The 13,120-nt window shown below is 37.1% G+C and overlaps 1 protein-coding gene and 1 pseudogene across 2 annotated transcripts; one reads left to right on the forward strand and one right to left on the reverse strand.

The window, feature by feature from the left end:
* Positions 1-1,600: 1,600 nt before the first annotated feature.
* Positions 1,601-3,571, forward strand: LOC149844213 (chaperone protein dnaJ 49 pseudogene; annotated as a pseudogene). The gene has a single exon (XR_016431186.1). The product of XR_016431186.1 is annotated as a chaperone protein dnaJ 49 pseudogene (transcript).
* Positions 3,572-12,223: 8,652 nt separating this feature from the next.
* Positions 12,224-12,761, reverse strand: LOC149844214 (uncharacterized). Its single transcript, XM_090002099.1, has one exon. The coding sequence runs from the start codon at positions 12,744-12,746 to the stop codon at positions 12,363-12,365; it is 384 nt and encodes a 127-aa protein (XP_089858225.1). The 5' UTR covers positions 12,747-12,761; the 3' UTR covers positions 12,224-12,362.
* Positions 12,762-13,120: the final 359 nt, after the last annotated feature.

Raw genomic sequence — 13,120 nt, forward strand, 5'->3', positions numbered from 1 at the left:
TGGTCCTCTTGTAAAGGCAAAACCAACAATTTATCTTAGGGATGCCAACAAGTTTATGTAACTCGATATTCAATTAAGCGTAGACATCGAGTTTGAATCTTATTAAGTTAGATCCGATTAAGTAGGATTCAGTAATGCCTAGATTCGACTAGGGATTGCAGTAGACCAGGGTGGAGGCGGGGGACAAGGTCTTCACTCTCGCCCTATCTCAAAAATTTGCCTTCCATTCCCACCTTCATTCTCGCATAGGTTTTGATTTTAACCTCCATCTCTTCCCCCATCTTCGTTTCATGTCCTACAATCCCAATCCAAGTGGGTTGAGGAGTAAAAAGCTTTGTTTCTCCTGAGTTCACTTTCACCTCTAAAAGTATTTTAGTTATTTTACTAATGGAGATTGGGGATGGGATGGGGTGGGGCGGGGAAGGGCAGAGCAGGAAAAGCGTAATTCCATTCTTGCCTCCATCTCGACACGAGTTTTGATTTTAATCTCCCTTCCTGCGTCCCTGTTTAATGTCCTCCATCCCTGGTCCAAATGGGGCGAGGCCCCATTATCCCCCAATCTATTGCCATCCCTAGATTCGGCCCCATGGCATCCCATGGACCCGAACCCGATTTAGATTGGATTGGGTTTGTGTCTTACTTTTTAGACTCGATTAAAAAATCCCAACACATATACACTCAAATATACACTCAAGCCCTACTAGTGGCTGTTCAACCCCATATACCAATGAGTTTCGAACTTACAATGTCCCATCACATGGTGACTTGCACAAATTCCTCCTGCCAAACAAATAGAACCCCTGTTGGTGCGAGCCCCATTAACCTATAATGCATCAAAAGATTCATGATGAAAATTTTGCATATTTAGGTGATAGAAACTACTCCGGCCCCATGTAATTGGGATTAAAGTTGGGCACTAGGCCGACCCGGTCTTGCCCGTTATTATATATAATATAATATATATTATATATTATATAATAAGCCCAACCCGACTCGATTAGGCTCATGAGCTAACGGCGGGCCGTGGGCCCGGGTTTTTCCATTGATGGGCCAAGCCGGCCTCATCAACAGCCTGATTGGTCCAATCCATTAGCGGGTCGGCCCCATGCCCACCCTAATTGGGGTAAGGCTTGATGATGATGATAAGGTGATAAAAACTACATTAGGGTTTTAGTTCGGGTCAGGTTGACACCCTTAATAATGCATGAGGCCAATTGATTGGAGCATAAACATAAGCCGACTATAAACCAAAACAACTTTATAATCCTCTTAAGAGAAAAAAAATAACCGAACCATTTTTTTTTTAAGATTTAAAAAAAATAGACTCGAACCTGACCCAATGGGTTCTATCAAACTCAGGTAGGCTCGGGTTTAATTTGTTAATACTGACTATTTTGAAAATACCATGTATTTATTACATTATTGGATGTTTGTATTTCTACATTTATATGTGATAAATAGCTTTGCTATATTTTATATATTTAATTATATAATTTAATTTTTTTCGAAGATAAATAATTGCTTTTTAATTTACCGCGATAATTTATTTTGCCGAGAAAATCTGGATAAATATATTCATGACTACGATTTTAACACGGTTTCAAGAGGAAGGCTATCTCCCTCCCTTCTCGCCTCTGCACCGGGGGGATCCCACTTCCCCATTCTCGCGCCCTCCGTCGATCTTGGTATGCTCCGGAACCCCCTCCAAAATCTCGATTTCTATGCAAAATTCTGGATTTCATGAGCCCGATTTATCGTTTTCCTTTCATTTTCCGGAATTACGGGTTTGATAGTGGACTTTATGCTTCAAACGGGATTTTCTCGGATTAGGGCTGCGATGGAAGGGTGGATTGGAGTTTTCATGCGTTTGAGATGCCCGGCAAGGTCTAATTTTGTCGTTAATAGTGTTGTTTTGTCGAATTTGTGTTCAATTTGGATGGCTCTGCTTCACGGTTGTATCTAAATTTAGGGTTTAGCCTTGGGAATTTCGGAATACCTGGGTTGTCTCTTGATTATGAAAGCATCTATGCTAAATGGGTACGTTCTGATGTGATTGGGTGATGGGATCCTCATCGGTTTGTGTAATTCTGTTGAATTTTAGGGTTTTCAATAGTGGGCGTCTTTAGAATTCGAGTGTTATTGGAAGTGTGGATATTGAGATATTGGCGCAAAAGATATTGATTTTGAGATACTGGGACAGTTTAACCCATGGATGGTAACAAGGACGAAGCGTTAAGATGCATTGGCATCGCCAAAGCGGCCCTCGTTTCGGGTGATAAATCCCGTGCGTTGAAATTCATTAGAATTGCGCGACGTCTGGATGGTAATTTGCAGGTTGATGATCTTTTGGCTGCTTGCGAGAACGTGAATCAGAACTCGGAAACTTCTGCTGAAGAAATATCTCAGGAAACTAATGGTTCTGAGTCGGATCGGAATTCAAGTAGGCAGGAAATTAAGGATTTTGTTAATTCTTCAAATGGGAACCGTGTTTTCAGTGAGGAACATGTCGCTTTAATTCGACAGATTAAGGGAAGTAAGGATTACTATGAGATTCTTGGTGTAGAGAAGGCCTGTTCTGTCGAAGAAATCAAGAAGGCGTATCGGAGACTGTCGCTCAAGGTTCATCCTGATAAAAACAAGGCCCCTGGCTCAGATGAGGCATTTAAGATTGTTTCAAAAGCTTTCAAATGCTTGAGTGATGATGAATCCAGGAGGCGGTATGACCAAACGGGCCATATTGAAGACTTTGAATTAAGCCGACATCATATGATGAGGAGGAGAAGAAGAACCAGACATGATTTTTATGAAGATGATTTTGATCCGGATGAGATTTTCAGGTCATTCTTCTTTGGTTCACAAACTGAAACGTTTCGTACCGCAAATGTATATAGGACTAGGGGCATGGCAAGGGAGCAAAGGGGAAATGGTGTTGGTGTGGGGTTCAACTTCATGACATTGTTGCAAATTTTGCCTATACTTGTTATCTTTTTGTTTGCATATTTGCCATTTTCCGAGCCAGACTATTCTCTACAGAAGGCATATGCATACCAGGTCCCCAAAGTCACTGAGAAACATGGAATTGAGTTCTATGTCAAGTCACCAGATTTCGATCAAGATTTCCCACCTGGAAGCTTGTCCAGAGCAAATCTGGAAGACCATATTGTGAGGGAATATAAAAGCATCCTTGCACGTTACTGTCACATGGAACTGCAAAGGCGTCAATGGGCAAGGAACTATCCAACTCCTCATTGTGACAAGCTACACAGTTTTGGAGAAGCTTGACAAAGTAATTTTCTCTTTTACCGCTGTTCCATGGTGTAAGTTTTGCAATAGCTTGGTAATAAGGCCAGTTGCTTTTTTCTTTTTTGAACTTTGTAATCAGGGTCTTCGAAATTATATTACATAGTTGGTTATAGGATTGCTAAACTGTAGCTAAATTGTTAATACAATTCAGAAAGGAGGCCACTTGTAAGAGCTGGGTTGCTTTTTCTCACATTTACCTTTTCTTTCAGTTACTCTGGTTTCTCTCAGAGAATCAATTTATTTTTCATGAAAATCTATTGATCATTGCTATAATCTTTTTTACTTGTTTTACATAAAGGAAACTTCTCTGCATGTTTTTGGCTATTTAAGTCGTCTTGGTTAACAGTTTTGTTGCTGCTGCCACTGCTTTAGAATCTAGATTTATTTGTGTGCTATTTTGATGGATTCATTGACATGCCTTTGTCTCTCCAAGGCTTATAGTTGTCTCATTTTGCATCAAAATTAACTTGGATGGGTTGTGTTGGACCAAACTGCGATTGGTATGGAACAGAAATGAGTGACATTTATTTGCTGAGACAGTTTTTTCTTCACACTTCTCATTTTTCATTTCCTGTTTCACTTTTCTGTTTCTAGGTTTCCTTTTGAAGTATTTGAGACTGTATGCTGTTATGCTGATACTGATGTTATACTCGATTGTTTAATTCATTTTGTTCAGTTCCTATTTTTGTTTGACCTGATTTAAAATTTAATGGTGTGGCTGACTTATATAGTTATCCATAGACTTGAAGACAACTGACTTTATTTTCCCCATGAATCATATTGTTGTATGAAGTTTAGTTGCTTGTTGGGCTGACTGAAGTAGGCAACCAATCATCTGAGGGTCTCCAACTGCCTGTTTCTGGATATTCATAAATCTTAGATAAAGGTATATGAACCTGATTTTACATGTTTGTTCATTTCATATTGGTGTGACTGGTCTGTCTGGTCTAAATATCCATGGTCATTGGTCTAAGTATCCATGGTCAATATCACTGGGCATGTTTGGTGATGTTTCATGAGATTCAGACTCTCCTGCAAATGAGAGAATGAATCTCATTAGCATTGGCTAACCAAACATAAGAAACAAACTCTCATTTGCAAAAGAAAATGAGATCCGTTTACTCATTTATGTGAGAATCCGAATCACAAGAGGCCTCTTGTGTCTAATTCATAGGACTCAAAATCAAATTTGATTTGGAGTCACATGCGGCCCAGCAAACCATACTTACCCAAGCATATGAGGAAGTGTTAAACAACTGGAAATACTTGTTAAGTTATATATATATATATATATATTATTTATAATGATGTAATAGGTAATACCCTCTAGAGGTATTTTTGTCATTTCACATCATTGTGCCCATTAGGGGTACTTTAGTTCTTTTACTTTATTTTGTTTTTTTTTGTCCTTTTCTATTTTTATGGGGACTATTTGGTTGAAGACCAAATAGAGTGTTGGGTTCTTTTTGGACTAGTCAACCTAGAGTTGACTACTGGATAGGGCTGTTTGAATAGTCCAACATCTCTATTTGAGACTACCTCTTTTGTATAAATAGGGTTGAACCCCCCTCTTATTATCCAATGCTTTTCTAATGCATTCTAACTCACTTTGTGAGTATATCATGAATAAAATGTTGTTTATTTTTTAATTAAAAGAAAGTATTTATAATATATATATATATATATATATATTTCATTTCTTTTCTTTTCAAAATTTGTTTAAAATATTATGGTTATTTCCTGGATATGTAAAATGTGTGTTTTGAATCAATTAAAATTAGAGTTTTGTGAAATGTCTTTTAATGAAATATTATTTTAATGGCTCTTGTGTTTGTTCCTTTTGATAGTAGCTCAAAAGTAGTCTACTCTTGAGCACCTTATGGTAAGTTCTTTATGTTATTATTATTTTTAATACAAAAAATATGTAATTTTATGATCTCATGTACGCATATTTATTTTGGATTTCTTGGACACCATTATGATTATTGGTGACTTTATGCACGTGTTAAAGCATGTTCTTTGAATTCTATTTGGTGCTTTCATTGAGATACGCTCATTAAGAATTTTTAAATTCTTGTATATTTTATATCTTGAGTCATCATGATTTTAAGTTGATTAGTGATGCCATGAATGTTTTGTATGCTCTCATGAAATTGCTCTAGCGGCATATCATCTTCATATTTATGTGTAGTTGGCATATGTCTATGCATGTTTTATGTGCCATTAATGATTATGTGTCATTTCAAAATTGTTTTTAGTATTTTGGGCTGAAAAATTAGACATTTTGGGTGTTGTTTGAAAATTGATTTCCGTGAATATGATGCTTAATCTATTTTTAACCTTGTTGTTGTTGAACCCGAGTTGTTTGTTGGGGTGAGTTGTTTGCACCTCAATTTTTTGTCAGTTTAGATAGTCGGCTTATAGTTTGACTTTAACTGACGGTTGTTTGATCTCTGGTTCTATGGGTCTGTTATATCACTCATTTGTTTATTTGGCCATTGTTATTATGAATGCTTATAATTATATTTATCTATGATGGCTATCTATTTTGAAATCATGGTGTTTCAAAATATTATTAAAATAGATAAGATATGTTTGTTTATTACAAGCTCTCTTACTTTGTGTGTTCCTCCTATTGTACCTCTCATCTAAGTGATATTATATGTAGACATGAGATATTTGTTCACACATTTTTTAGCCCATTGTTGTCATTGTGATTATATTCTTGATCTAGCCATTTATATACTTGATTTTTTAGTGTCATTATATATAGATAAGAGATGCTTATTCACACATTCATGTGTGACTTTAGCCCATTGTTGACATTGTGATTATGCTCTTGTTCTAGTCGTTGATACACTTATTTTGAGTGTCATTATGTAAACAAGAGATCTTTATAAACACCTTTGTGTGTGTCTTTGACCCTTTTGTGACATTATGTTTATGGTCTTGTTTTAGTCACTGATAGACTTGATTTTTAAGGTTTGGAAGTCTAGTGAGGTGATTGCTTGTGGTAGTCGAACTATTGTTGAAATTTGCAAAATATCATTTCTTGATATTTGTGGGATTTTTAAATCTTTTCATATCTTTCATAAATTGATGTTGATTTGCATATATTATTTCCTTTGTTATGTGAGTTTTTTTAAAATCTTTTTATGAAAATTTTAAACTTTTACTATTTGTTTTTACTTGTATAAAAAAATGTTATCGATAAAATATCATGCATTTAATTGATAACATATATATATATATATATTTTAAAATTGTTATTTGGTCATCTGTACTTAAACTCATCATAGAATGTGAGTGAATTTTAATGGGTTGTGATTTATGGGATTGCTCTCATTCATTATTATGTGCATTATATATATATGTTTTTAATTGATTATCTTGTTCACATTGTTGCATGCATAAATTTAATTAACTCCTCTTTTCTTGAGGGTTCTTTTTTGAAGTGTTATACTTTATATGCATATTGTATATTGTTTTTAGTATAAATTGATGACTTGTTTTATTTGGAGTATTTTTCTAAAAATTTGGGATATTATTAATGCATGATTGTTTATCTCTTTTTGATAATTTAAATATTCTTTAAGTGATTAAATTATCTTATGATCAATATTTATGTTTTATTGAAAAATATGTTGATTATGAGTTTATGCTTGTCTAAAATTGTTTTTATAAATATTATATCTGAGGTATGCTCTTCTTATCTTGCTTGAATCGTTACTAATGTTTATAAAAATCTTAAAATTGTTACTTTGTTCTACTTGAGTGTTATTCTTTTTTTAAATATACATACTAGTTTTTTTTTTAAACTATATAACTATTTGTTAGGATATCTTCTTTTTATGTAGTTGGAACCTGTGTTTTGTTCTTCCTGAAGGTTCTTAAAAATGAGAAAGGAATATCTTTGATACATCATATCATGAAGATGTAGATAGCCGATGAAGGCGTTTGAGGATTATCACCGATGAAGACATTCAAAGACTTATATTTGCAAAATTATAAAGATAAAGACTCTCAATAAAGACACTTGAAGACTTGGATATCCTCTTTATTAATTATTTTTTGTATTTTCAAACTTTCGGTATATCACACCTTAAGTTTGAGGGAGAGTGTTAAGTTGTATATATATATATATATATATATATATATATTTGTTTTATATTGTACATATATATTTATATATATATATTATTTATAATGATGTAATAGGTAATACCATCCGGAGGTATTTTCATTATTTTACAACATTGTAATAGGTTGTGCTTATTAGGGGTACTTTGGTTCTTTTACTTTATTTTGTTTTTTTTTGTTATTTTCTGTTTTATATGAACTATTTAGTCAAAGACCAAATAGAGCTGGTGGATTTTTTTGGACTAGTCAACCTAGAGTTGACTAGTCAATAGAGCTGTTGGAACAGTCCAATAACTCTATTTGAGACTACCTCTTGTGTATAAACAGGGGTTCCCTCTTGTTCTCCAATGCTCTTTTATTGCATTCTAACTCACTTTGTGAATATATCATGAATAAAATATTATTTATTTTATTCTTGCTTTTGTGCTTTAATGCATAATATTGCCTTTAGAGCCTTTTTGTATTGCCTATGTTGGGACTTGTATTATTTCATAGTGGACTCGTGCATGTGCACGTTGTGTTTGTGTTATTTAAGCTCTTTGTGGTTCTTGCTTTTGTGTTTTCACATATTTCATGACAATACTAACATTAAAAGTAGGCTTTTACAAGATGCTGATTGTTTAATGTTCAGTGTGTTTGGATTGGTACTTGATGAACTGAACATTGGTTGCTTTGACACATTGGCTGACGAAAGTTGGAACTCCTAGGTGTTTTATATATATATATATATATATATATATATATATACATGGCTTAGGAACCCCCTAGAGGGAAACGGTAATATTTTTTATTTTTTAATATTTTTTGCACATCGGCCATGTGATCTACATGTTTGGGTAATTAGAATTCGATGCTTGGATCATGTTATTCCAACATGTACGTAGGATTTTGCAGGGGTTGAAAAATCAACAGCCTATAATGTATCAAAATTTCACCCCCCATGAAATCATATTTTTATGTCAAAAAAATACTATCCAAGAGTTGATTCTTACTATTTTAATCATGTGAAACACATCTATAGGGTTAGATTTGGTCAAAACACAGTATAAGTTCCAACTAGGGGGTTCTTACCCACGAGGGTAGCAGATTATATATACGGCTACTAGAATATATTAACTGAAAATATGTGAACTAGAGTGCGAGCTAAGCATTTTCAACACATTTTTTGCAAGTCCGACCCTGCAGATGTGTTCAACTTGGTCGGTTTCAATGAAAAAACACAACTTTTGGATGCTTGAATATTTATGAAAATTCAGAGCCATTGATTTTTCGATCCTTAATCTTGCTTATGAATCAAAATGTGCTTTCAAGATTGTGTATATCTTATATGCACCCAGAAACAAATACATGTTATATAGTTTTATTTTGCCTTGAGGGTTAAATATGTGAGATATGAGTTTCTGACAAGGAATTGCTGTTCTCTTAAGGCTTTGATGAGATAGGGGCCATAGGGCTTGTTATCTTCCTTCATGCTCTTACAATGACGAACATATTATACAGGCAAATGGGTTAAGGGAACCAGCCAGTGAGATATCAACCTTGAGCCTATGTCACAGGGACACTTCGGATTGGTCCCTTATCATCGTGTCCTCCTGATCTATTATGCTTAATGCGAAACACACAATAGTGGCATATCACGTGTCCTTTTGGGCGTGTCCATGTGACAAACCTTGACAAGCCTCTTGGATGTAGGGCAATGTTGAATAATAAACTCGGCATGAAAGGTGTTTTTTTCCCAATTGTAAAAAGAAAAGGTTGAGACTCTCTGTAATTTGCTCAAATAATGCTGTGATTAAAAAATTGTCAGTAAATGGAGGTCTACCATTTACCAAACAACCAAATACTTGAATGCTGCTTAACTACCTAATGGCATGTTCTTTATAATATAGCTAACAAGTTGGGTGGTTCTCGAATTAATTCTATGCTAAAAATTAGCCAATATAACTCTAAAGGAGGTCTGCATTTATCAACCAACCAGTTCGATGCTTGAACTTAAATGCCTTAGCTACCTAATGGCATCTATTCAGGTAACAACTTTGATAAAATAAAAGGGACAGTTGGGCTTGAGCAGTGTCCTGTTGCGTCCAAGCTGAAGGACATCACAAGTTTGCTACAAGAGTCAAAGCTAGAAGTACAGTTATGGGGGCGCGATGGACCTCAAGGGGTGGAGACATGCATTAGGTCCAGGTGGGTTCACGCTCTTCTTGGTTGCTTTGGATGAAATTGGGTTATCCCTTGGCTTAGTCCCAAAAAGAAAAAAAGAAAAAAAAGTGTTTCATTCATGGGATCCTGTTTAAGCTAAAGGTAGGGATGCAAATGGATCGGATTGGGAACAGCTAAATACATGGGAAATCTGATCTGGATTGAATTCGTAACAGCTAAAAATAGCAGAACCTCCATTCCTGATCCGACTCATTTGCATCCCTAGCTACAGGTTGTGAGTTTCTAACTGTTCAGGTTGATCATGAGCTCTAGGCTAACCGTTCATGGTTCACTTGGCTAATTGATTGGTACAGGCCATGACTGACCTTGTGATTCCTACTCATGGATGCAAACGTTTTGGATCTGAAACAGCTAAATATACGAGGATTTGGATCGAAATCGGATCCAGAACAGTTAAAAATTGCTAAATCCCCATCCTGGATCTGACCATTTGCATTCCTATTCCCAGCTAAGCTGCACTGATTGCCTGCTTGGTGCATCGTGCAAAGGCACAATTCATCTTGGTGGGGATTGATACCATTTATAGAGTTCTCAGTAGGCCAGATCTCGGTTTTGAACCAAACTGCTGGCTCATGAATAATTGTGGATCGTTCCCACAAGATTGGGGTCCAGATTGGAAAACGTGCCTTTGGTACCTTTTTTTTAGGATCTGGATCCAGTCCATTTTCATTAAATAAAGAGTTCATGTACGGATGTACCTGGCCACATGGTGATTTGCAGATGCACATAGTTGAAGAGATGGAATCAAATGTGATTTGAAGTCACATGGGTTCAAATCACATATTTCATTAAGAATGATCCAGAATCAAAGATAGGGTTTCAACCAAACATAAAAAGGTAACTTACTAAAAACTGAATCTCATTTGCCTTTGCAAATGAGAGTCCCTTTCTAATTTGAGTGAGATTTAGAATCACATGACAATGAATTAGGGGTGGCAATCGGGTCGGGTTGGCGGGTCAGCATACCTCAACACAAATCCGACCCGTTTATTAAACGGGTCGGCTGTAGCAAACACGAACCCGACCCATTTATTAAACAGGTAACCCAACACGACACGGTTAACCCGTTTAATAAACGGGTCGGGTCGGGTAAACAAGTTGGCAGGTCGGCGGGTCGGGTTCAGGGTTTTACATTGAAAAGTTTATGGGTTGGCGGGCGGGTTAGCAGGCGGGCAGGTTGGCGGGTTTACGGGTCAAGTTCAGGTAAATGGGTTGACCCAACCCGCCTAACCCGTTTATTAAACGGGTTGGCATACCCCTAACATGAACCCGACCCGTTTAATAAACAGGTTAGGCGGGTCGACCCGTTTACGACACGAACCCGTTTAAGCCAAGCCCGAACCCGGCTAAGAAGCGGGTTGGTGGGTCGTGTCAGAAATTGCCACCCCTACACTGAATCACTTTTTAAAGGAGCAAACCAAACGTGATTTGAAATCACATTCCATTTCTCATTTGCATGAGATTCCAAATCACATGTTTGGTTAGCTGCGCAAACCATATTCATTTTCTCTTTTGCATGAGATTTCCAAATGACATTTGAATGCAAACAAAACATTTGGACGTGTGGGGTATGAAGCATCTGGAAAGCATAAGGGGAAGTGGGCAGTAACAACAATGGAAACTAGTAAGAAACCACATAAAAGAACATAGTCCTAACTTAGGCTCTGTTTGACGAGAGCCCAATTTCAACTATGTGAAATCCATAAACTATGATTTCCTTCACGTCACCCCCTCTCATGTCTCTCAATACACCAGCTCCCAAATAGAGTATTATAGTATGGTAGGCAAAACCAGCGGGGCTAGGTCTTTGATCTTGGGGGTGGTTTTTCTATAAATATTCAAAACAAAAGCAGAAAAAAAGTTGGCATAAGTGGGGTTCAAGCAGTTTGTCAATAGCTGTTAGATCGCTTACTCAAGACCTCTGTAACAAATATTGCGAGATTTATAAAAAAACTCTTGATAATATCGTGAGAAATTGCCTGAAAGTTTAGAACGGCAATTTATCATGAGTTTTTTAAAATATCGTGAGATTTATTAAAAAACATAAATACCGTGATTTAAACACTATATTTACGTTTTAAATGGCTATTTATCGTGAAAAAACCACGCATTTTTATTTTTAAATATTTTTCTTAATATTTTCTTATAAAAAATATTTTTTAATTTGCTTTTTATTAGAAGATTTTGCCAAAAAATGCTAGATTTTATGAAAAATTTTCAATTTCTCACGAATTTTTGACAATCGAGATTTTGCCCAAAAAAACTTTTGTCACTATGCTCAAGACAACACCAACCACTCTCTCTCTCTCTCACACACACACACGCGCGACGGAATTTTGCTGAAAAAAATCTTATATGAAAAAAAGAAACCGTTTTATCTCAAGGTCAATGGGCACCAAAAGCCTCGAGAAACACCAAGAACGACCTAAAAAAAATGCAAATGCAGCTGCATTCCGTCCTTCGGGAGAAAAAACCAAGGGTATTTCCGTAATCTAAACAAAATTATCTTGATCGATCTTATACAATAAGAACAGTAATAATAAAAAGAAGAGGAAGAAGAAGAAGAGGTGGAAGAGCTCTTCTTCACCGATCTTGATCAGAAAACACAGGGCACTTTCGTAATTCTACCTATACAAGAGACGCACCGGAGGAGGACGGAGAGACAAAGCGGAGAGCGACCGGAGGATCGTCGGAGACTAGTCGCCGTTCTCATCGTCGCCGTTTCCGTTGCCGAGGAGGGAGGAGCGGTAGTAGACGAGGAAGAGGAGGAGGAGGAGGAGGAGGGCGACGCCGACGGGGGATCCGCCGGCGCGGTGGATGGAGTAGGGCTCGCCGGAGGCGGTGAGCATCTCGGAGAGGAAGTTGGAGCTGTTGGAGGAGAGGAAGCGGATGAGGAGGAGGAGGGCGAGCGGGACGAGCAGCATCCCCGTCGGGCTCACGATCTCCTGGATCGACTCCGTCAACGTGCTCGGGTCGCCCAGCACCACGAACGCCCCCACCAACGCCACCAGTATCGCCCCGTACGGCGGCATCTCCCAGCACCATCCCCACCACTCCCCCTCCCGGCACTCCTCCGCCATCTCTCTCTCTCTCTCTCTCGGTTTCTCGCTAATTGTTTCCTTCTCCGTCGAGCTCTCGCCGGGGGACTTAAAAAGAAAAGATGATTCCGAAATTGTCCTTCTTGAATAAACTTATAACCGGGTTACCACTGTTAGTTGGAGACGTGGCGAATGGAAGATTGAGCTGCTTGTGCCCTTCGTAATTTTCCAAATGACTATTGAGTTTTTTTTTTTAAAGTAAAAAGTTGGTGTGTTTCTCTTTGGGTGTTTTTTAAAATCAAGCTCTAATTGAGGATTTGTGTTTACGTGTCATTTTATGGAGCGTTTTCCCCAGAATACCACGTACTTCTTTGTTTTGACTGTGGATAGAGATGTCATCGGGTCGGATCTAGGCA

This window comes from Nuphar pumila, chromosome 3 (assembly GCF_984573655.1).
Source record: "Nuphar pumila chromosome 3, dmNupPumi1.hap1.1, whole genome shotgun sequence".
Classification (NCBI taxonomy): domain Eukaryota; kingdom Viridiplantae; phylum Streptophyta; class Magnoliopsida; order Nymphaeales; family Nymphaeaceae; genus Nuphar; species Nuphar pumila.